This window comes from Gambusia affinis, linkage group LG07 (assembly GCF_019740435.1).
Source record: "Gambusia affinis linkage group LG07, SWU_Gaff_1.0, whole genome shotgun sequence".
In the NCBI taxonomy this organism is placed as follows: Eukaryota; Metazoa; Chordata; class Actinopteri; order Cyprinodontiformes; family Poeciliidae; genus Gambusia; species Gambusia affinis.
The window spans coordinates 24856537-24879389 of NC_057874.1; the positions used below are offsets into that span (position 1 = coordinate 24856537).

Here is a 22853-nt window from a genome sequence, read left to right on the forward strand (position 1 = left end):
TGACACCCTCTATGGGGTAAACCACAAAAGCTCATAGCTCATATCGTCTGTCGCAGTTTCTTGTCAAGCCACTCCTGAATCATTGTCAAAAGCATCTTACCCAGACTAAGGAGACAATGACTCAACTGTTAAACAGTGGTTCAAAGTCCCATTTTCAGATAAGGGTAAAATTTGCATTTCATTATTAAAACAAGAAAAACTGGAGAGGCAGGGTCCAGGTTTCCACAGTTAATGATTATTGGGCAGCAAGTCTTCTGCTGGCTGTGGTTCACTTCGTTTCATTAACTCCAAAACCAGAGCATCTGTCTGTCGCAAAATTTTTAAAAGCAAAGAGGAAGATGAGTGTCACTACACCAAATTAATGGCGTAAAACGTATTTCCAGTCGGCATTGTCTGTAATTTACAGCATGTGTAAATGAGAGGAAGACAGAGGCATGCCTATAATGTGTCCGCATGTACCTGCAGAAACTGCGATCCTGACTGTGAGTCATAATAATGTATTTAACTAAAATAAATGCTTGAAGTGTGTCTGTCTATGATTATGCTTTTTAAAATAACTGCAGAAATAGTTACCGTTTCGATGATAATAAAATTTTAGAGATGCACCTGAAATGCCACAAATATATAGAAGCCAGAACATTATGACTCTTTTGCCACTTGGGTGCGCTCCTGTTCTTTAGAATTTAGTCTAATGTCAACGTAAAAAACAAACCAATAACAAAACAAAACAAAAAACAATATAAGTCCCATACTACAACAACACGAATTGCTTTGTTCATTGCTCATTTGCTTTACTAGTAGTTTCGGTGTTTGGTTTGCTTTGAACTTTAGGTAATTTAGCCAAAACCCATCAGGGCAGAACTTTTGAGGAGGACATGCTTGAATGTTTTCATTGAACTCCTCAGTTTCGTGTTGAGCAAGAAGCAGGAATGTGTGAGGAGCTGCCTGGGAAAGAATTTCTGGGAAGAAACAGCTGGAGGGCGGGGGGTTTGACTCAAGCTGTTTTCTTCCGCCGTCTTCCATATCTTGAGAGAGAAAGAAGGACCATTTTCACCTCCCTCCACACAGCCACGCCTCGGACTAACTGCGCACCTGAGCCGCCGAGCAGAAGGTCAAAATGAAGCGGACCTCGGTGTGTCTGCTGTCACAACCAGGTACATAGAAGACGAAGATAGACATTGAGGTTCCGACTCAGAAACGTAAGTATCTGGGATTTAAAGTTTTTTCTTTTCTTTTCGTTTTTTAATTTTTTTTTTTTTTATGAGACCTAGCGGGCTGAAATTCAAGCCGAGACCTCTCAGTAAACTGAACGGAAATTGCTCAAGTTTTCACGCCGCATTCTTGTGTTTTTCCTGGATATTTTGAGATGAACTTGGACAGTAATAACAAACAAAATAGAAATCTGCAGTGATTAAAATTATGCAAAAGAAGGCGGAGTGAGCGCAGTGATCCTTCGCCCTAATTCAAACTAACAGTTTTTAGATCTCCAAAAGGGACAATATCCGGATTTTAACGTGCTAAACATATAACATCCTTTTGAACCGTTTTTCTAGGTGAGGTTTTTGTTGCTCGATAAAAACAGGCAGCATGGAAGAGACACAAACTACAGAAGATGGCACAGTGACACGATCAGCAGAGGTATGAACACTCATCACCTGTATACTGAAGTATAATTGTAGGTTTTCTTAAACTTGTCTTCTCTGGGAAAGTATGTTGGGTCGTTTCTTGTGGATGACTGCTGCTTGGATGATCAAATAAAGCAGCTGCACACACAGCTGAAGTACTTAAAGGTGAGTCCTTTGCTGATATTTCAATCATAGTTGTAAAAAGAAATCTAACGCAAAGTTTGTCGACAACCAGGCTTGCAAGAAAAACAGGCCGGTAATCTTAAAGTTCTCACTCAAAGGGGTGAAAATCTATGATGAGGATGAAATGGTAAGTGTTTTTTGTTAAACATCCAGTATAACAACCTTCTTCAACTTCTTTCAATCACAGCTGATTTTTTAAATAAGTCTCGACTTGATTCTATTGCATAACTATCACAACATGCATTGTTTAAAATGTGATTTCAAACAAATGACATTTATGTTTCTGTTTGTCTGACTCTGATGTCTTCCTGGTCCAAAGACCCTCCTAATGGCTCATGCTTTGCGAAGAGTTTCTCTGTCCACCGCCCGCCCAATTGATGCCCAGTTTGCCTTCGTCTCCCATAACCCAGGCAGCACCTACGCCCAACTTTACTGCCATGTCTTTAAGGCAAGACATGCCCGAGGGGTAAGGAATCACTTCAAAGTGAGATAATAAAATGTTGCTCTGTTAATTTTCTGACTGAAAAATTGTGTAAATGTGCTTTGGGTACATTTATAACAGAAATGATCACATTTTAACTCCCATTTTTCTAGAACATTATACCCAATATAGAAATTTAACCTACTTTACTGCATACACTTTCCAGCATTTTGGATAACAAAGAAAGAAAACTAGAAATCACAAACAAATGTTTTTGATCCCAACAGGACACTCAAGTAATTTGGGGGAAAAAAAATCAGGTTCTGTGACTAACATGAGACAGAGCATGTAGACTAACAATGTGCATGTCATATGATAACCTATGATAATGTTCTTTTACATACAGAATGATTACGCAGGGGCATAACCTGTAATTTTGGAAAGAACATTATGTTACCCTGAAGGCGAAACACTGAGGATCAGTTATTTTAACAAAAATGGTTACATTGGAAAGAAGTTTGTTTATGAAAAAGAAAAAGAAAAGATTTTATTTCAAAATGAGAGGGATCTTTAAAAAAACTTGCAAAATTTTACTTTTAGAAAGAATGGACATACAGTTGAAACGAGGTATTTATACACACTGCATGAAAACATGCACAGCCTTTTTCCCTTCCTTTTTTAACATAACTAGCCTTAATTATACCATTTTAGGTCAACTAGGATTACCAGAACTATTTGAGAGTTTATATACAGTTAGCTTACTATGCTGCAAAACATTCTGGGAAAGCCTTGTGCTTGATTATGGCTTCGTAAGCTTCTGGAATTCAGTTCACAACATTTGAGTAAATTGGAGCAACACCTTTGGATGTATTTTAAGACAGTGTCTCAAACACCATTTTTCCTGGTGTGAGATCATAGAGAAATTAGACAAGATATCAGGAAGATAACTGTGGATCTCCACAAAGCCTGCTTCATCCTTGGGTGCAAGTTCCTGATGATTTACGTTGATCCATTCAAACAGTTTTATCCAAGTATAAACAATGGTTTTATCCAATGGCATAATGTCTAGCCATCATATCATTTAGGGAGGAGAAAGGTTCTGTATTATAGAGATATCTATGTTTTAGTGAAAGTGCCACAGTCACATAAATTGGGTAGCAACACTGACTAAAACATCACTCAGAGAGGAATAAGCCAGAAATAAATAAAAAATTATAAAGAGCCAGGTAAGAGTTTGCAAATTTGGAGACATTTTTTGTGGTATAATGAATCTAAAATTTAAATAATTGAAAAAGAGGGAAGTTTGAAAGACTGAGTGAACCATGCCAAATATGAATCAAATCATGAAAAAAATAACACCTCAGGACATCAAATAAATGGTTAATGACCCTGAATGATCTGCCATATTAGAAACAAATTGGTTTAGGGAGTAAATATTTTGGAATTACAATCAGTACTTTTATTCCAGAGTGAAAACGATCTTCTACCATACCAAGACAAGAATCTTAAAAGTAAAGTTCCAAGACCACTCCTGCCTGTCTTTGGAAACTTTTATTCAAACAGCAGCACTGAGCATTATAGAAAAAGTTGCTGTATTATTTTGTAGTTTGTTAGTTTCTTCCATTTTATATGAAAGATCGTGTACTCCTCTTGCAAAAATGTGTACATAAATTGGTTTGACTAAAATAAATATGTTTTAAGATCGGTTTGGCATCAAAACACCAAAAAAGTATCCTGTTAACCTTCTTGGCAAAATGACCAGAAATCGTTTAGATATTAGCATGGCAGTATATCAAGATATGTTAGTAGCTTTATTGTGGTAACATAATGTGATTTATCAAAGAACGAGGTAATTAATATAATTTTATGGTGTGCAGTTTCTTTGTGAAATCACATTTCATTATATGAAATCACATTGCTACATTTGGCTCCTGAAACTGTAATAGACTAACTCATGAGTTTATAATTGACTTCAATGATATTGCTGACAGAACAAAGTTGGAGTGCAAATTAAACTCATGCACTGTCTGCTAACTAGAATTAACTTATTGTTCTTTCTTCAGATGCGTCAAAAGTCCTGTTCATAACTTTACATAAAACTACTTTCTCCCCATCCTTCCTCCACGTTAATTTTAAAATGGTTAGAAATTCTGCAAAATAGTGTTGAAATCTATTTACAAGTTATAAGCTAGAGAACCAATTTTTGAATTTTCTCTCTCCCTGATTTCTTACAGGCCCAGTTCTTGAATTTGCTGCTCTGCCGATGTTTCCAATTGTTTTATTTGGAGAAACATCCAGAAGAGGCACAAGAAAGCTCTACTGGGTCATTGCCTCAGCGTAATCCCTCGCTGCTCAACCACGGCTTCCCTCTTAGCGTCAGTGCCCTAGTTTCCTTTAGAAGAGCTCCTTTTCGAGGACTGTGGTTAAGCACAAAGGTTTGAAACCTCAATTCTTTCATCTTTCCATCTCCTAAACACTTAATTAATTTCTGAAACGATTGTTTCAGAATTTATCTTTTAATAGATTTGTGCATTGTTTGACACATTGACAAATAGAATTTGCATGAAATTCTATTTACTTTTAATTAAATAAAGCTTGGTTATATACAACCCACAAGGTTAAAACAACAAACTAAATCCTGGTTTAGGTGTCTCCAATTTTAACCACGTGCACTAGATAATTTTTTTGGTGTGTTTTTAATTTAGAAATCTAAGAAGTCGTCCAAAGACCTTCCTGACAGCCAAGATGATGTTTTTTCCTCCTCCTCTCCCTCACTGACGCGGAAGAAAGTCATCCGGGCTAAAGGACTACATTCTGGAGCTTACCGCTCCTTTACTTTCACACCACTCAAACAGCGCAGCGTTCACGAGCAACTAAGTTTGTCACAAGGTGGGCCAAGAGTTCACAGAGCGTTATCAAGAGTCAAAGAAATGATTAGGTAAAGCAGACTGTTTGGTGTTATGTGCAGGGCTGTTACTCACTGTTGTGGTGTTGATGATGAGCTCACACATGGCTGAAACATTTCTTCAGAGTTTGTAACAGTTTGGTTTACGTTCACAAATGTTACTCTTAAGAATAGACACACACTAGCTACCTTCCAACACTAACAATTCCCATGCAGTGTCTTTCTTTTCCCTCCCTTGGTATAAAAGTGAAATTCAAATTGATTACACATTTTCTTCTTATATTTGAAACAGAAAAGTGTCAAGACAAAGTGCCAGTGAGGAGATCCCGGACTCCAAGTTTAGCCGAAACGGAGGAAGCACTGGCTCAGGCTGTGTGGAGTTGGGCTGGTCTCGCAACGTAAGTATATCAAAGTTCTTTTAAGTATCTTGCTTTCACAGATTCCTTTATGTTGGTAATGCATCAGTGTTTCAGTGGGGTTTTTTTTCTCTACGATTGCAGTGACAGCAGTTACTCCCTCCTTGCGGATGATGTCATGGGTTCATACCTTCTGTGCCCTCATCCTAAAAAACCTAAAAGTGGTTCCCTTATCGTTCGCTTCCCCTCCGGCCTGACCACCCACCTTATAGAAAACACTCGTAAAGGGAAGTTCATGTTGGAGGTAATCTTCGTAACACATGGTCACTATACTTGTTTGCCAATAAAAAGTACACAGTTATGCAGTGCTAAACTATTGATAAATTTATACAACTGCATAATAGGCCATGAAAAAGGATTTTATCCCTTATAGAGTTTTGCTATTGATTGAAAAAAGCTGCACAAGCTGATAAAGAAGGGTAGTTCTGTTATGGGACTGCTCTGGAGCAATGAAAAATGGCTCATAAAACGAAGAAGACAATCTATAAGTATGAGCAACTTTGTATTTGGAGACTGTAATTCAACAATGCTGAGAGGCGTCTTCAGATCTGCTGCTTTGTAGACTGCTAAAGGATCCTGTCTGCCTGCTCACACTTATAATAACTCCTTAAAGAAGACATTATCCCATTGGATTTTCTGTTGTAGTTAAATTTTAATTGTTATTAGGGGTTTACTGGTGTGTTCTGGCACAATTTCCTTGCAGTTCTGGAACGGGATTTCAGTTCTGTCGAGTCTCAACAATAGCACTGAATTCCCATAGCAACTTCTTGATTTCGTTCCTTTTTTAAAAACTTTAGTTGCAGATTTGCTGCTGTGCTTCATGTCACTGTCTTGTTGCATGACCCAGTTTTAGCTGCCAAACAGCTGGCCACAAATTTGACTTTAGATTACTCTAGGATACAGAGGAGACTATGGTCAATAAATCACTGCAAGGAGCCCAGTAATGTTAACAAAGCAACACCAACCCCATATATATATATATATATATATATATATATATATATATATATACACACACACAAACTAGAATTTTGGTTTCCTGTGTACAATGTTGTAAGCTTTTAGCTAAAAAAGAAAAATAAGAATTTCCATTTTCATGCAAAAAGTTGTCAAATGTTTAAAATAAATATAAAAAGCTACACTGTCTAATTTTAATTGTGATTTTTGTTCTTCTTTGTGGCAGAAATGCAAAAGAGAATTTCATTCCCTTGGTGAACTCATTGAATACTACTCGGTCACACCGGATGAGCTCCCTTGTCAACTGTGCTGTGCACGTGTGAACCACTGTTATGAGTGGGAAGAAAATACCAACACACAACAAGCTGCAAAACCATACAAAAACTCAACCAAAGGCAGAATTAAAAGTTCTCACTAAAAGGGGAAGGCAATCACCCTGAGAAATTAGCTGCGGAGATGAGATGATTCAAAATGAGACAATATTTTTTTCTTTTGCACATTGTTTTTTGTTGTTTTTTTTAGCATTTTCACATGGTATATTGGGAATGTTTCACTCTCTAAAACACAGAGCTCCTATCATCAGTGTTTTTACATGCCTGTAAGGCATTTGATGTTTAAATGTTTTTAGACATAACCCTTTTAAGTGTGGATTTTATGGCTGGGTCTTACTTACTCCCAAATCTTTTAAAGATGTTACCTCAATACATAATCATGTTTTACTCTGATTTTCCTTATCTTGTCTACATATTACTCTGTTTAAGAGATTATAAATGATGTTGCACTTTATTTTCAGTCCCATCATATTATGTATGTGCAGTTTAATGTAACAAAGTTTAGAGCACATTGAGATTGTCTATGTTTGTGGAAGATTTCTAGTCCATAATCTCTGATTAGTTATTTCTATGACCAGTCACCATACATTTTTATTATCTCCATTTTACAATAAATAACGGACTCTCTTTTTAGTCCACGTCTCAGTACAATGTGTGTCCTATCCTTTATGCCTTGAATTGGATGCAACTTTGGATTACAATTCAACCTTGCATTTTCTTTTTTAATGTTTGACAAAAAAAGCACTGGGTGACATTTACAACAGTAACCTAAGACAGCTTAATTTTTTGATGTCATAAAGATTTTTTTTTTCTCTGAGAAGCAAATTATAAAAGAATAGTCATTTTGATTTGTTGTTTCAGAGTGTATAAATACTTCAGATTAAGCTAAAGCTTCAAAAGATCAAATAGTTTTTCACTAATGCGCATTTGTGAGCATTACTGCCAAATTAGTAAGTAGATATGTTTCCAACAGTTAGTCTCTTGATTTCTACTGTGGTGTTTGCTGCACCATCCCCTCATAAAGCAGTTCCTATTTATTTATTTGCAACTTAGATAGACATTTGAAATTTCCCACAAATTCCATAAAGTCAGAATAGTCAGATTTTAATTTATTTATAATTCTAATAGTTTAGTTTCTCTAACCATTTGGAGTAAGTGATTCACTTCCTCCAAACTGTTGAATTGAAATTGAAAATTTTAATTCCTTTTAAGTTTTTTATAAATTATCTATAAGGTTTACTTTAAAAATATACAAACTCATGGTCCATTTTTATTCATGCAACTTTGTTCATGGTTTTTGTCTTTAGTTGTACAAATCTGTTATGCAGGGATGAACTTGATCAACCAAAACCAGCCCCCCAAAAAATGTTTCAGCTAAGCGATTCACTTTCTCCAATTGCTGCAAAGATTGGAACATCAGCCAATATCAGTTATAGCAATATCCCAAGAAACTGGTAGAAATTATTTTTGTGATTAATATGCTTGGTATTAAACAGCTTTTCAAATGTTCTTGAATTACCCCAAATGTTTTTTCTTAATGTTGTGATATTTCTCATGTAAAAGCCTACATAGGTAAAATTTATTAATTTTTTTTACATGTAGGGTTTCTGAAATTTGTACCACACATTATGACACCAAAAACAACCAACAAAGAGCTGACCTTCACTTTTGTCTTAAAAAGAAATCTAGGCAAAAGTAAAAGTATTGTTGGGCTTCTTGAAGTAAAAAGAAAAAGAACAATCCTCGGAACTTACAAGTTTGTATTGTTGGACTCACGAAACAGACAGGAGTCCTTTATTTGCCCCCACGCTGCGTGTATTTTCTTTTGGAATTGTTCATAAATTCCGGCTGCTTTTGGAGAAACAGCCGGGCACAGACGGACAGAAAACCGTTACAGAGTTTCTTCTTTTTCAGAGCTACAACGTTACAACTGACCAACTAACAGTACTTCCGCTACCCAACCAATCAGTGACGTGGCACGCAGCTGAGATTCTGTAATGCTTCTGCGGCTGAACAAAAACAACTGGGCAAATAAAATATATTAAATAAATGAATAGTGTTTTAAACATAATTTTTTAAAAAAGTAATAATTTAAATAAAATACTTTTAGGATGAAACAGAAGCCTATCTTTTTCTTCCTTTCCAAGATGGCCGCCAGTTTCGGCCGCTTTGACTCAGATTGGGCCTTTAAGGTTGCTAGGTAACGTTAGAACGCTACAGAAAGAGGAAGACCCGAGACGTAGAAGCAGAGGATCCAACACTGTTTCTGACGAGGTCAGCAGGTGACCAAATATTTCTGTCTTCTGTATTTGCTAACCTTTATGCCGGGAAGAAAATTGTTAATATAATTATTGTAGCAGTTAGTCATTGAGTCTTATTGCTTCTGACTTTTATTAAGTATTTAGGTTTTTATAAGACCTAAGCTTTTCCTCTCCTCGGGTAGCAATAACTGTTTCTAACCCCATTGTCACCTGCTGTGAGGTGGATGTTAAGCTATGGGTTCAGAGTCAGTTAAGGTGGTGGCAAGATGCAGGCCGCTGGATGACAGGGAGAAGACTCTCGGCTGTAAGATGGTTCTGTCCATGGATGTCCACCGGTGCCAGTGCTTCATTGAAAAGCCAGGGACAGTGGATGAGCCACCCAAACAGTTCACTTTCGATGGAACCTACTACATTAATCAAACTACTGAGCAGCTGTACAACGAGATTGCCTATCCTTTGATTGAGGTAAGTGCAGCTATAAATAAATGAATAATGAATAACAGCCTTAGGTAAGTCACATGCTTGTTACTTGATACTCTCAGTCACCTTACCTCATGATTGCATGAAAATCGCAACTGTGGTTGGATCCTTTAACACAGATGTATTTATGCAGGGTGTTACTGAGGGATACAATGGCACGATTTTTGCCTATGGGCAAACTGGAAGTGGAAAATCTTTCACCATGCAGGGGGTGTCTGAACCTGCAAGTCAGAAAGGTGTAATACCACGAGCTTTTGAGCACATTTTTGAGAGCATTCAGGTATGGCAAAGAACTCTTTATTTATTTATTTATTTATTTATTTTAGCTATGTCTCAGATTTAGTTTGTTGTTTTAGTCTTTCCTAAAACAACAAACAGGGGCATTGGGCAAGTATGAAGCACACTTAGTTATAGTTATTGTCCAGACTTGCCCAAGCTGTGTTTGCTTAGGAAGAGTAACTGTGCTTAATATTTGTGTGCAAGATAGTGTGCTGAAAACACAAAATTCCTTGTGAGGGCCTCGTACCTGGAGATTTACAATGAGGAAGTAAGAGACCTTTTGGGAAGTAACACCAAACAGAAACACGAGGTTAGTCTTTGTTGTTTTAACAAATTAGTGCATATATTTCAAACATTTATTCCTGTTTTGATGGTTATTGTTTACACACAATAAAAATCGAGTTTCTCAAAAATATATTGTAACACATCAATAAGAAGAAAAGAGACATTTCTACAACTAAAGTGTGATCTAAAGTGTGATCATGTTATTATGGCTGTGCTGTCATGGAGAAGATTGCTGACTTGACATTGCCCAGCAGACAGTCAATTACACCATCCACTAGCATGGTGAAAATGCTATTGCTGTAGAAGCTGGTTGTTTTAAAATATCGGTATTCACATATGTTATTGGAAAGTTGAGTAGAAGGAAAAATGCACTTAAAAATGCAGTGCAAAAGCATCTGAAATATCAACATTGTGATCGTGAAGCAAAGCTAGTTAAAGTTAAATCTTACCCACATCATCTTTTCCTCATGTTAGCATTTCCTGAACCAATTGCAATGTTAAAAACATCTTACCTGCAGCTAATTAAGGATTGAACTGTTGTGTTATGGTGTAAAGTACTCTTTATAAAGTAAAGTCAATTTAGCATTTTTTAAAATTAGATTTATTTCTCATTCCATTTCATTTGTTGATGACCTCCATGCTATGGAAAACACTTACGCAACAATTCATTCAAAAATCCCTTGAACCAAATATATAAGGATTTTTTTTTCAGTAGGCCCAAATTTCTTTATTAAAATATGTTTTTATTTTTTACTGGATTTGTAAGCCATAATCTGCCAAATTATTAAGCCATAATCATCAAGTCATATATTTTTAAAACAATCCCTGAAATAAAATTCTGGTGATATTGTAATTCATGTATATGTACTTATAATTATAACCAATTTGCTTATTTGTATCTTGATATCTATGCACAACACTTACCTCTCATGTTGCCATAGTAACATGAACTGAAGTATTTTGAAGAGGTCAAGATGTTTTAAGAGGATAATGGAGTTGTATTAAGTGTGTGTTTTTATTACACCGTTTGAATGGCTAGCTGAAAGAGCACCCGGAGCGTGGGGTGTATGTGCGGGACCTCACCATGCTCACGGTGCACAGCGTAGGGGAATGTGAAAGAATCATGGAGCAAGGCTGGAAGAACCGGGCAGTGGCTTGCACGCTGATGAATAAAGACTCCTCCCGCTCCCACTCCATCTTCACCATCCGGTTGGAGATCTGTAACATTGGTAAACATGCAATCATTTATACAAAGACTTTGACTAAGCCCTGTCTCATTTGTGTTATTTTCTGATCTTACTTTGCTGTTCTTAAACATTTATTTTTCTATGCTGTGGCATGATTTTAAAGTTGCTTTGCTAGTTCATTTTATTTTGGTTTATTGTTTGAAGACAGATAACATTATCTGTTTTTTTTTTCTTTTTTCTATCAACCAAATATTCAGATGCAGCCAGTCAAGAACATATTCGAGCAGGCAAACTTAACCTTGTAGACCTGGCAGGAAGTGAGCGTCAGTCTAAAACCGGTGCCACCGGAGAGCGACTCCGTGAGGCCACAAAGATCAATCTCTCCCTCTCAGCTCTGGGGAATGTCATCTCTGCCCTGGTGGTCGGCCGCTCCAAGTACATCCCCTACCGGGACTCCAAGCTGACCAGACTGCTGCAGGACTCTCTGGGAGGAAACACACGGACACTGATGATCGCCTGCCTCTCACCTGCTGATAACAACTATGAGGAGAGCCTGAGCACTCTGCGCTATGCAAACCGGGCCAAGAGCATCCAGAACAGACCTCGAATCAACGAAGACCCCAAGGATGCTCTGCTGCGAGAGTATCAGGAGGAGATCAAGAAGTTGCGGGCCCTTATCTCAGGCCAGCTAGGTATCTCTGACCTTTAATGTAAAGCTAGCCTAATTACAGAGCTGCCGTGCCTTGTAAATTTTATTTTATTTTTTTACAATTAAATGTTTCAGATTGTTAAATTTTTATATCAAGCAAAATGAACCTAAATATATAAATATATATATATATTCACAAACCCTCCATTATTCACAAACCCTCCATTTGGAGGGTTTGTGAATATAACTGTTGCTTAAAGTCATCTTAAATGGATTTAGTCTATACTTTGTCTATACCACTCCATATATCACACTACCACCGCCATGGGGTGACAGAAAAAACTATTTATTTTGTTTGCTATTAAAATGTGTTTGAGGACCTGAAACATTTATGTATAGAAGAGAACAAAAAAATATACATATCTGTACATATAGAGTTTTTTAATACTTTGTATTCTTGTTTTTAAAATTGAATTGTAATAAAAAGTAATCCAAAGGAAAATTGTAGGGGAAAGTCTGTTTTTAATTATCTTTTTCCTTTAAATTTTTCTACAGCTCTTCTGTCTGGTCAGCCTGCAGATGCTCTTCCAAGGTTGCCACCCAATGCTGATGAAACAAAGGGAAAGATTAAAGAGGCAAACAGTGACGATTCCCACACTGATATATCAATGCACACTGAAGCAGCCGTTACACAACAACCAGTTGATTGATGGTTCTTCTTCTACTGTCTCCACAGGAGTACGAAGAAAAGCTGGCAAAATTGCAGGCCGAGTACAATGCAGAGCAGGAGTCCAAAGCAAAGCTGCAGGCAAACATTATTGCTCTGCAGCGCTCATATGAATCAAAGCTATCTAATCTGGAGAAGGCCAAAGCCAGCAGGGGGAGCTCTGACCCTATGAAAGGCAAAAGGAACATTTCTTACATGTTCCTTTTATAATACATCTGTACAGGATGATGATGTTCCTCTTTTGTGACTTACTACACCTCTGCTACATTTAAATTTAATAACTTTTTCTCTTTTTCAACATAAGTGAGCTCCAGCTGTAAAGCTCATGATGAAGAGAAAGAGAGCACACCCAACACTGATCAAATCAATCTCTCTACAGCTACTTCACTGGGAAAGGTATGTTCATTCTAATGTGACTATGAATGATAAACAGCCCAGATGTAATTCTGAAAGGGATTAAAAACAAAACTTATTGTATAACTTATTGTTATGTGGGTTTTTCAAGTTTCTTTTCTGTGTGTCATCATGTTGCTGAGGCAGCCTGATGCATCTTGTGGAGCAGTCAGCACGCAAAAAGATCCAGATGAAAATGAGCTCATGTACTCAGCTGATGCCAAATCAAATGAGCCTCTGGACCAGAAACATGTACTGGAAAGGTATGTGTGCTTATCTCGAATTTTATATTGTGTACTTTATTTGCAAAATTTCTGTGTTCCATAGTGATAATTAATTAATAATATTAATCAAATTTCAGCTGTGTGTAATATGAATAGAACTGTTGTGTGAAGGTGTTGAAAGTTTGTTAGAAAAAATCACTAGAAAAATCTGGGCTTTATGGAAGAAAGTTAAGAAAAAAAGTCATTCTTGAAATAAGAAGACATCCCATTTGCAGTTGGCAACACGAAAAGACAGAGCAGATATGTGGGGGAATACATAGCATTCCAAATTAATGATTTGATTGTTGCAGTTCTTCTATTAATAATGGGGTTAAGTGTATTAATACTTTTGCTAGGCACTAAATATACTGTTGTTCTGATGATTTATTTCCTACTTTATCTCTCAAGACTACAGAAACTAGAACAGGAAGTAATAGGAGGGGAGCAGGCCAGGAACAAAGAGTTACAGCAGAGACATTGGCAGAGGAAGAAGTTTGCAGATCAGAGAAAAGCCCAGCTCATCAACGCACTGTCAGAAGACAGTGAGGAGAGTGACAGTGTGCTATTGAATGTGTACAATTCAATCCAGGAAGAAGTTCATGCCAAAAGCCAGATACTGTCCAGAGTCCAGCGTAAGGTGGGTGGCAATAGCTTTAGGGGCAGAACGAAGAACATCTGTGAAATTTAAAAGGAGTCAAGCCTGGAGCTGATTGAGCTTTTACTGATTTATTATTGTCCAAAATTAAATTCTACATACCACAGTTTACATGTTATTTAAACTGGCTAAATACTTTTTTTCTTTTTGTTTGTTTTTGATTAAGCCAAGATTAAATTATTTTTGCTGTAACAGTTGAAAGCAGCCAAACTGGAGATCCGCGACCTGCAGGTGGAGTTTGAACTGGAGAGGAACGATTATCTGGCAAACATTCGCCGGCTTGAGAGGGAAGGCCAGCTGCTGAACACCCTGCTGGAGCGCATGGTGCCACTGGTACGCCGAGACTGCAACTACAGCAACCTGGACCGCGTGAGGAAAGAAGCTGTTTGGGATGATGAGAGTTCCACCTGGAAGCTGCCAGATGTGATGGTGCAGAAAACAACTCTGCCTTCAGGTAAGGAAAATGATGCAGTGGCATGGTGAAACTTTTAAACACTTTTAAACTAAATTCAAGTGTGAACTCCATAATTTATTGAAGATTGCTTTTTCTGCTTGTTCTGCTTTTTGTAGCAGTGACTCCAAATCCTTCATCCATCAGAGATTCAGTTTCTGATCATACTGAGTCGCTTATGGTGTGTGAATTTTTAGATCGTCTTTGACATCAAATACACACTGTTAATTAAACTTTAAAGCACAAGTATATGTTTACATTTACAGGTTGAAGAGGACAGGTACAAGGAAATGCTGGACCGCAAAGACAGCGAGAATATTGCCAACAACTACTTTAAGTCAAAAAGAGCCAGTCAGCTGCTCAGCGGTGATGCTGTTAAAGGACATGGTGAGTCAATCATCAGTGCAGACATTAATAATGCAAAAGGAACTGATTAATGTCTCAACTGTTACCAAAAACAGCCCACATGCTTAAAAAAATTGTGGTATCTGGACAATCAAAAAAAGCTCCTGCTTGTTAAGTCACATTCCATGGACACAGTGCAGTTACCTAGCAACCCCAGACAATCTCAGCCCTGTTACCTGGCAACCCAAGCTGAGCATCTGCATTTTTGGTCAGCTGATCTTAATAATATCCACACATTTTATTTATAGGAGCTTTTCTCAAAACTCAAATAAAAGATACAACAATAAAATAATAAAACCACTTCAATAGAAAGAGCAATAGGCATCAAATAGAATAAGCATTTGTAATTATTATTATTATAATTGTGCTTCTGTGTGCTGCCATTTTTACGTGAGAGTGTAAACATTGAGTTGGGAGGAGAGGAGGGGGGGGGGCAGCAGCTACTTATTTGGATTTAAAGTGACAAGAGTAAGACCGTTATTGTTACCCTTACAGTGAACACATACATCGCAATGTGAAAAAGGGGCCAGAGATAACTATTACCCATTTTACTTCCTTTTGTTTTTTCCTTCCATTTTTCTCCTTTTCTCTCACTCATTCTCTTCCACTGGTGCAGCAGGCTACCATTCTGTGACCGGTTCCAACATGAACCCCTCAGCCAGATCAGACCCTGTCCTGCCGCGGCCCTTTCGTCTAGAGTCTCTGGAAGTTTCGATGCCCAATGGAAAGGTGAAGCGCAGAAAAAGCAAGTCTCACATTCATAGTGAAGAGACATAAAGGGACTTTGGTGTTTCAAACAGGAAGCTGACCTCATAAATATTTGATTTTGATTGAAAAGAGTTTATATACTGGGATAAAATAAAATATTTATTTCTAGCAAACTACTTTTTTTGCATCTTTTATCTGGAATTGTAAGATTACAATCCCAGATTCCCCCCCCCTAATTACTTAAAAGTTTGATTTGCTCAGTTAAGTTGCTTTAGTATTTAATTTGCTGTATTTTTGTTTAACAGTGTAACTTGTGCCATTGAGTTCAGACAAAAACTATTAAGAAATAGCTCTGAGCCCTTATACAGATACATTGATATAGATATCTCTCCTTTGGTGTCTCTCAGCAAATGCACACTCAGAATTACTGTGATTGAAATGGATTTATGCTACATTGTGATTTACTGTATTTTTTATATCATGCTTAGTCCATTTTGACACACACCACCACTGTCTGCTGCTCATCTGCTTCAGGGTTAAATGTTCAGAGATATTATTCAGCATACTTTGATTATAATAATTGTTATAATTGAATTCCCATTGATATCAGAGGTCAGAGGAGAAATGGGCAGACTGGTCCGAGCTGATAGGAAGGCTACTAGACATTTTAATCCACACAACTCTTAGTCACTGTAATCCTCTTTTTTTCTCATTCTGATGCTCTGTTTGTCTAAATACATTTAGTTGTCAATGTGGAATTGATGGATTTTCATATACATACCTAATAATGTGTCCAGTGAAGGTATTTTGTTATCACTTGCGTTAACATTGCAGCAGACGCACTTTATTCCTACTTCTTTTTCCATATTGATAAACTTAGTCCTTCCTGCACTCTGTTTTGAGCTCAGCTTTGGCTTTTTTTTTAAGTCCTAGATTTATCTATTGTTCTGTATCACTAAAGCTGTCAGTTTCAAAATTTGATGTCTAATTTTTGTTCACACATAAAAGACGAAGACATCAAGCCACTATTAAAACTTTATTCAATGCTAATACACAAGCTGTTGAGTCCGAAGAGTTCCATGTGAGGGGTATCAGGAAAACAGAGAAAACAGATTATCTTCAGCAGCACATGGGAGTTGTCCACAAGATAATCGGATAACAGAACAGCTGAGCAGGCTGTGTGAGTGGCTGAGTGGCCTGGAAGATGAGTAGTTTAGCTGATGTACTGTGATGAAAGTACAAAACAAACTTCTTCAGTTTCAGAAAAAATACAGGTCAAAAAGCCTGCATGTTATTGTAAGTTGATCAAGTTACAAGGCCAAACAGTCTCCTTGTTAACAGCTCTGTAGCTGCACTGCAAAACTCAAAATGTGCTTGGTTGTTTCTCACTTTTTCTGAAGTATGTGGTCTGGTTGGACGTAACATGTAATTCTGAAATGAGCACAATAAACAAGGCTTTCAAGATGCAGTACATTCTGTGCAAACTTTATTTTCATAAGCATTTGTGGAAAACACAGGATTAAAACATTTACATATATTTATTGGATTTTAACAGTAATTGGAATCTCAGATTCAAACATGAACATTTCAGTAACTCATGCATGAAGAAAAACACAGTTTGGTAATCAAGTATTTGGGATTCATTTTGCAGTTAATTAATGAACAACTGCAAAATCATACTTCCCAAAATCCCAAAAACAAATAAAAGCTGCAACAACTCTTCTTCAGGCACATCTGTGAAAAGTGAACAATCAACAATTGTCAGTTAGGGTAATGCTCCTTATTAACAATTAGGCTGATTTAGGTTTTGGTTGCCTCATTTTTTGCTGTATCAAGCTGAATATAATACATACTTATTTTTGATTTAGATAACATTAGCTTGAGAAAAATATACCGAAATGAATGGGTTTGAAATGTGCAAGGCATATTTTGAATGATCTTTGGAACTTAAGAAAATGTTCTCTTTATGAATGAGTCTTACACTGTAAAGAGTTGTAATGAAAGTTCCCATGTAATACTCTAACACTCATAAGCCCTTTCAGTTAGACACACTCAACCTATATGCAAGGTTTAACTCTTTAGCAGACCAAGTTTTCGGAGAGCCTCTTTTCGATCTGATCCCACTCCAGGAACCATCATCGCAGTGTAACCCACTGAGTCTACAGGGGTGTCGGATGAAGACTGAGATGTGGTGGTGGGTTTCATTGACTTGCCATAAAATTTGTGCTGTGGGTGCTTTCCCTTGTTTTTGAGGTCGTCTTGTTTAGCGGAGTGCTCCAAGCCTTCTGTCTTCAATCCACTGGATTGAGATTGAACATGTAACAATAAAACAGGCTGTTGTTCTTCCTTGGATGGCTGATGGACACTAGCACTGTTCTTCAGAGGCCTGTTCTTGGGTTCTCTTTTCTCTTGAGAGGGACAGAACGATGGGTTTCTTGTTGGGTCTGATGGATCTCTTGCAGGTTTTTTAGAGAGAGGTTTTGCTCCATCCTCATGCTCGTGTCCTTTCAGGAGGCCGAGCTTCTGCAAAGCTTCCAGTCTCACTACCTCAGGATTTGTTGCTTGTTTGACACTTTCTGAAAGGTCTGCTGTTATGGATTCATTTTGAATTTTTGAATATATGTTGGCAGGTATTTTTTTAGGTTTTGGGGGCACGACAGGAGGTATTGCCTTGGGCTTGTTTATGTCTGAGAGGGATTTATCAAGTTTTGTGACATTTCCCAAATTTGAACCTTCCAGTGGTGGTGGACATTGTCTGTCCAAGTCTATAGTGTGATCAACTGTTGGACATAAAGGCGTCTTCTTCTGGGAGGCATTTCTCCGCAAATGAACTAGTGCATCATAAGATAGAGGTCCTCTTGTTAAAGGGCCTTCAGTTAGCTTGGCTGAGTTTTCTCTGGATTTCATGGAAGACGGTATCACATTAACCTCTGAAGGTACTGGAGGAGCAGTACGTTTCTCCTTGTGACTGGGAGCTGGTTTGTTGTGCTTGGATCTGAACTGAGACTTAGGAGATGTTGATTTGTCTACAGGAGTGAGAGATTTGGTACTGGGAACAGAACACTGAGAACCGCTCGCTACAATAAGAGGTGTTGGAACAAGGTAACTCTGCATGTGTTTGGTGTCAACATTTTTCTTGATGGGTTGGTTACTTGGTTTCTGTGAGCCTGAAACACAAACAAGTACAAGTTTTACACCCAAAATACAAGCTTTTCTTTGTTAGAGGACTCAGTTAAAACTGAATCATACTCTAACATGCTCTAAAAAATGAACTCACTGTTGATATTGCTTTTGCCCAGAGAGAGAGACAGGTCATCCAATTTGGCTGAAATGTTTCCAGAGGCGGGAAGTTGTTCAGGTTCATCATGTGAGAGTCCACTATCGTCTTCATTATCCAGAGACTCAATAGTCTCCTCCAAAAACATTAAACAGGCCTTCTCTTCTGCAGAAAGGTGCTCTAGACTATCTTCACTCTGAAACACAAATGAACTCATGAAGCAAACATAATATAAACATGAATGATACGACATAAAGATAAGAAACCTCAAATACAAAACAACAAACACTAAAAAAAACAAAAAAAAACAAAGACATCATGTATTATTATGGTCTTAATATTTCTAGCTGCTTTGAAAAATGAGCATAAAGATTTTTAGGTTTTGGAGGCAAAACGTACAAAGCCAGAGTTTGCGCTGACAACGCTGTCGCAGCTACCAGCACTGTCCATGCCATTCATTGTTGCTGATTCAGTGCCGCCTGGCCAGGTATCGCTTTTGGGCATTTTAGTCAGTGGCACACAATGTTGCTTTCATCTGTAGAAAGAGTTTAAATCAAGAAAGTGAACAAGGCAACTATAAAATGAATTCATGCAAATAAGATTTACTATCAGAGAGACAGCTACATCAAATTGTTTGTAATCTGTCATTATTTGTTAAAGACATGCGATAACAGTTCTAGTCATATCTAATGTAAATATTTGTGACATTGATTTCTTTCTTCTGTAATAGTCAACAAATTTTTTCTGCACATTAAAACTGGATAGTGTTTACAGCTTCCATCTTCATAAGATATATATGTTGCGTGGAAAATAGTTCAGGTTTGCTGCTGTGTGTATCTGAAATTGAACCTGACAGTGTGGCCGACATAAATCCGTAAACATAAAACTGTGGGGCCATTTATAAGATGTTAATCATGTTCATTACTGCAGACTTCTTATTCTTGTCTTCCTCTAAGACTGATTTACCCTTTCTTATCTTCTGGCCTGAAAAATTGTGCAAGCATTTAGTTGCACAACCGCTGCTATATTAATGATTAATTTAAAGATCTTTTCAAGAAAACAAAGGGAAATATGTACTCATTGTAAATATTGGTTTGCCCTAATTCATACATTGATTCATCATCTGCTTTGCTCTAAAAAAGATAATAGCATAAAACAAATCCATATCAAATCCTGAAACTGTGGATAATTGACTCATAAATAGAAAGTGTTTATGAGTGACTGAACTAAACCTGGTAGTAAATATGACAATCATGTGAATTATTTTTTAAACAGTATGTGCGAGCAGCAATCTTGGATCTTAAAAATCAGCTTGATTATGCTGGACTGACTTTTAGAGTTCAATAACTCTAAAAGTTAGCCATAGTCTTATTTTAAGATTACATAAAAGTTTTAAAATGTAAAATGACATATCAGGGAGATCATAAGGTAAAATGAGGCATGTGACCCATTTTAAATTACTCTTGTAGTTGGTGTTATTATTTTATTATTGTTTGATAACTTATTTTAACTTGTAAAAGACTCTGACTCTTTATGATAACAAACATTAACAAAATCTTATCTGCAAGATTAACTAAAGTTGTATCCAAAATATAATCTTGGGTTTATGCTTTAACATTACATACTGTCAGTCTGCCCACAACTTGTTTAGTCTTGGACTCTTTAAATGTATTTCCTATTCCAGTTTCACTGAGAATTATTTCTATTTCCTCAAGAGTAAATATTTTCTGCAACTCTGGAGTGACTCACTTGTACCAAAATTTTCCAGCTATAAAACCCCAATTTCAAAGAATACCAGGCTATTATACCTTAGTGTTTGACAGATAGCCCCTGTCCTGCCCAGCCCATGTGACTTGGATTACAGCACACATGGCACTCCTAATCTTACTTTACTGGATCAGTTTCAGAGGAAGTGGAGGGTGGCAGTAATGGACTACAGAGAGCTATTCCATATGCAGTTTACACATGTTATCTTAATCCTTTTTAGTGTAAATGGTAGGCACTAAAGACTACTGCTAAGATGTGTTACATCTTTACCAGAACATTGCCATTTTACGCTAAAGATGTGCGTAAATGTTGCTGTTTCCCAGATAGTGCTGCAGATTTAGTGTAAAAGACCCTTCAGTATGAACCTGGCAACACTCACCAACAAACCTTGGGATGCATTTCAGCACCTGAGGCAAGGGCAGCAGGACAGTCCCACGAAAATATTGAAGGCACAAAAGCACTTGTGTTCACTGTGCAAGTTTTGGTATGTCAATCCAACTCTGTAAAACTTCCAAGGCCCTATTGCCACATAAGTAGGTAATGGGGCTTATCTGTAGTACTGTAGATATAGTTCAATGTACAATTCTAAACAATACAGAGTTGTTGATATGTTGATAAGGTTTAGTTTGATGTAACCTGTGGCAAATACCCAAAAATACCTCACTAAATTTCAATTTTGGCAGCCACATTTTTTCTAAATAATTACCATAGAGTTATGACTTTTCTGTTTAATTCATCTGCATTGTAAAAATGTAAATCACCAAGCCCTTATCTCAACACAGATACTTTTATTACCCACACAACAAGGATATGGCTACCACCATAATGTTCTATGAGGCAGAAAATACAGCAATAAATTTGATTGCCTCAAGGGAGTTATGTAATAAGCAGCATCAACCTTTTTTGTTTTCCCATGGCAGCAATAAATCTGCATCTAAATTTTAATGAGGGCCTAAGTTCATTTTTGCACTCTTTCATAATGTGTGCTACAATATTCAATTGAACATCCACTGATCATTGAGAACCTAAAATGTAAAACTTTGATATAATTAAAACTTAGGTAGTGACCTGATTGTCACTTGAACTGTCAACAGAGTAAAATATTCTAAGTAGAAGTCGCTGAACGTGGTTTGAAACATTTAGTTTATTTCATGCAGATAATTAAATCTATTAATGAACTGAATTCTTTACCTATATACATGGATGTATGACAGCTAATACAGTGATGTTTACCATTAAGTGATAATGATGCCTACCTGTCTGAGTTCTCGCGCAGCCCACAGGTAGGACAGTCATCCTCAGGCCCGCATTCAATTGTGCGCGAGGTAAGCGCGAGGATCTGAAAACACCTGCATGGACTTTGAGCTCTAAGCTCTCAGCCAATCAGATGGCAGCACTATCTTCGAGGGACGCACGGCTGTTGGCGTCATCTTATAAACAATTGTTTGTTTTATTGTTTCAGGGTCAGCAGGTTCGAGTCAAGGTTTTTATAGAATTTATTTGACAATAAGTTAATTATATTAAAGCGCTTTAAATAGTGTGATTTAATGTCAGCAGCTCTTCCCTCCCACGAGTAGATTTTTTTCCCCCTATCATCGGTTTGTATAGGTACTAAAAAAAGATATTTGCAAATCAATAATTTGCAAAAATCATTTTGAGTTTAAGAGAAAAAAAACAACTATTATTGCTTAATTATGTGTGGGACAGAAAACAGACCAATTAGTTTGGGTTGAAAAAGTGATTGCAACTCTTGATCTTTAGTCTCTAGCAGTGGTGACTACTGCAGTTGGTCAAACAGTGACTGAATAAAGCCTGAATCCTATTAAGTGAGGGTGGCTTAAAATAACGTGGTGTAATCTCACTATGACTTAAAACAGGCAGTGACAAACGTCTTGCTTATTGTAAGAAAATATGGGTTATATTTTTAAAAAAACATACAGCTATCAGAGAACACAATATTAAAAGGTTTTTAGTTTTCTTTTTCAAAATAGTTTAATTCAAAAATGAAAACAAAAACAACATATGTGTAGGTTCATTACAGTAAGTGAAATATTCCTTATTTTTATTTCTGGCAATATGGGTGACCATGCAGCTAAAGCAATTAATACTGTTTCTCCTTTGACCAACCAAAAAGTTTTAATACAGATCAATCTGACACTGCTGAGTCTCCCCATATATCTCTATGGGGATTCAGACAGCCAAATTTTATGGCCAATCATATACAATG

General features: G+C 37.1%; 3 protein-coding genes and 1 long non-coding RNA gene across 10 annotated transcripts; 2 read left to right on the plus strand and 2 right to left on the minus strand.

The window, feature by feature from the left end:
- Positions 1–1014: 1014 nt before the first annotated feature.
- Positions 1015–7490, plus strand: sh2d5 (SH2 domain containing 5). The gene is made up of 10 exons (XM_044122431.1): positions 1015–1199; positions 1554–1638; positions 1710–1790; positions 1861–1935; positions 2128–2274; positions 4464–4664; positions 4935–5118; positions 5427–5532; positions 5635–5794; positions 6734–7490. Exons 2-10 carry the CDS (start codon positions 1588–1590, stop codon positions 6923–6925), a joined length of 1197 nt encoding a protein of 398 aa, XP_043978366.1. The 5' UTR covers positions 1015–1199; positions 1554–1587; the 3' UTR covers positions 6926–7490.
- A 1504-nt stretch (positions 7491–8994) lies between these two features.
- kif17 (kinesin family member 17) lies at positions 8995–15752 on the plus strand. 7 transcript variants are annotated; one of them, XM_044122424.1, is made up of 15 exons: positions 8995–9121; positions 9333–9565; positions 9714–9860; positions 10068–10169; positions 11184–11373; positions 11589–12023; positions 12536–12615; positions 12717–12882; positions 13012–13103; positions 13239–13363; positions 13772–14000; positions 14214–14472; positions 14589–14650; positions 14736–14856; positions 15491–15752. In XM_044122424.1, the coding sequence occupies exons 2-15, from the start codon at positions 9335–9337 to the stop codon at positions 15649–15651; spliced, it is 2400 nt and encodes a 799-aa protein (XP_043978359.1). In that variant the 5' UTR covers positions 8995–9121; positions 9333–9334; the 3' UTR covers positions 15652–15752. The 7 variants fall into 7 exon arrangements, with proteins under 7 accessions (XP_043978359.1, XP_043978360.1, XP_043978358.1 ...); XM_044122425.1 differs by having other exon boundaries at positions 9028–9113; XM_044122423.1 differs by having other exon boundaries at positions 9038–9113; positions 9321–9565.
- On the minus strand, positions 9356–10680 carry LOC122834220. Its single transcript, XR_006371156.1, has 3 exons — positions 10594–10680; positions 9652–9801; positions 9356–9444 (listed from the first exon to the last, which is right to left on the minus strand). It is a non-coding gene; the product is annotated as an uncharacterized LOC122834220 (long non-coding RNA).
- Positions 15753–15905: 153 nt separating the features above from the next.
- Positions 15906–21933, minus strand: zgc:158258 (uncharacterized protein LOC791186 homolog). Its single transcript, XM_044122429.1, has 4 exons — positions 21883–21933; positions 19259–19394; positions 18860–19055; positions 15906–18749 (listed from the first exon to the last, which is right to left on the minus strand). The coding sequence occupies exons 2-4, from the start codon at positions 19361–19363 to the stop codon at positions 17653–17655; spliced, it is 1398 nt and encodes a 465-aa protein (XP_043978364.1). The 5' UTR covers positions 19364–19394; positions 21883–21933; the 3' UTR covers positions 15906–17652.
- Between the last annotated feature and the right edge of the window lie 920 nt (positions 21934–22853).

Coding starts and splice junctions, on each gene's coding strand:
- sh2d5 (XM_044122431.1), top strand. CDS start 1,588: ATGGAAGAGACACAAACTACAGAAGATGGCACAGTGACACGATCAGCA. Junction 1,639..1,709: donor CAGTGACACGATCAGCAGAG/GTATGAACACTC, acceptor TCTCTGGGAAAG/TATGTTGGGTCGTTTCTTGT. Junction 1,936..2,127: donor TCTATGATGAGGATGAAATG/GTAAGTGTTTTT, acceptor CCTGGTCCAAAG/ACCCTCCTAATGGCTCATGC.
- kif17 (XM_044122424.1), top strand. CDS start 9,335: ATGGGTTCAGAGTCAGTTAAGGTGGTGGCAAGATGCAGGCCGCTGGAT. Junction 11,374..11,588: donor GTTGGAGATCTGTAACATTG/GTAAACATGCAA, acceptor CCAAATATTCAG/ATGCAGCCAGTCAAGAACAT. Junction 14,651..14,735: donor ATCATACTGAGTCGCTTATG/GTGTGTGAATTT, acceptor TTACATTTACAG/GTTGAAGAGGACAGGTACAA.
- zgc:158258 (XM_044122429.1), bottom strand. CDS start 19,363: ATGCCCAAAAGCGATACCTGGCCAGGCGGCACTGAATCAGCAACAATG. Junction 19,056..19,258: donor TCAGCGCAAACTCTGGCTTT/GTACGTTTTGCC, acceptor TTTGTGTTTCAG/AGTGAAGATAGTCTAGAGCA. Junction 18,750..18,859: donor GGGCAAAAGCAATATCAACA/GTGAGTTCATTT, acceptor TTTGTGTTTCAG/GCTCACAGAAACCAAGTAAC.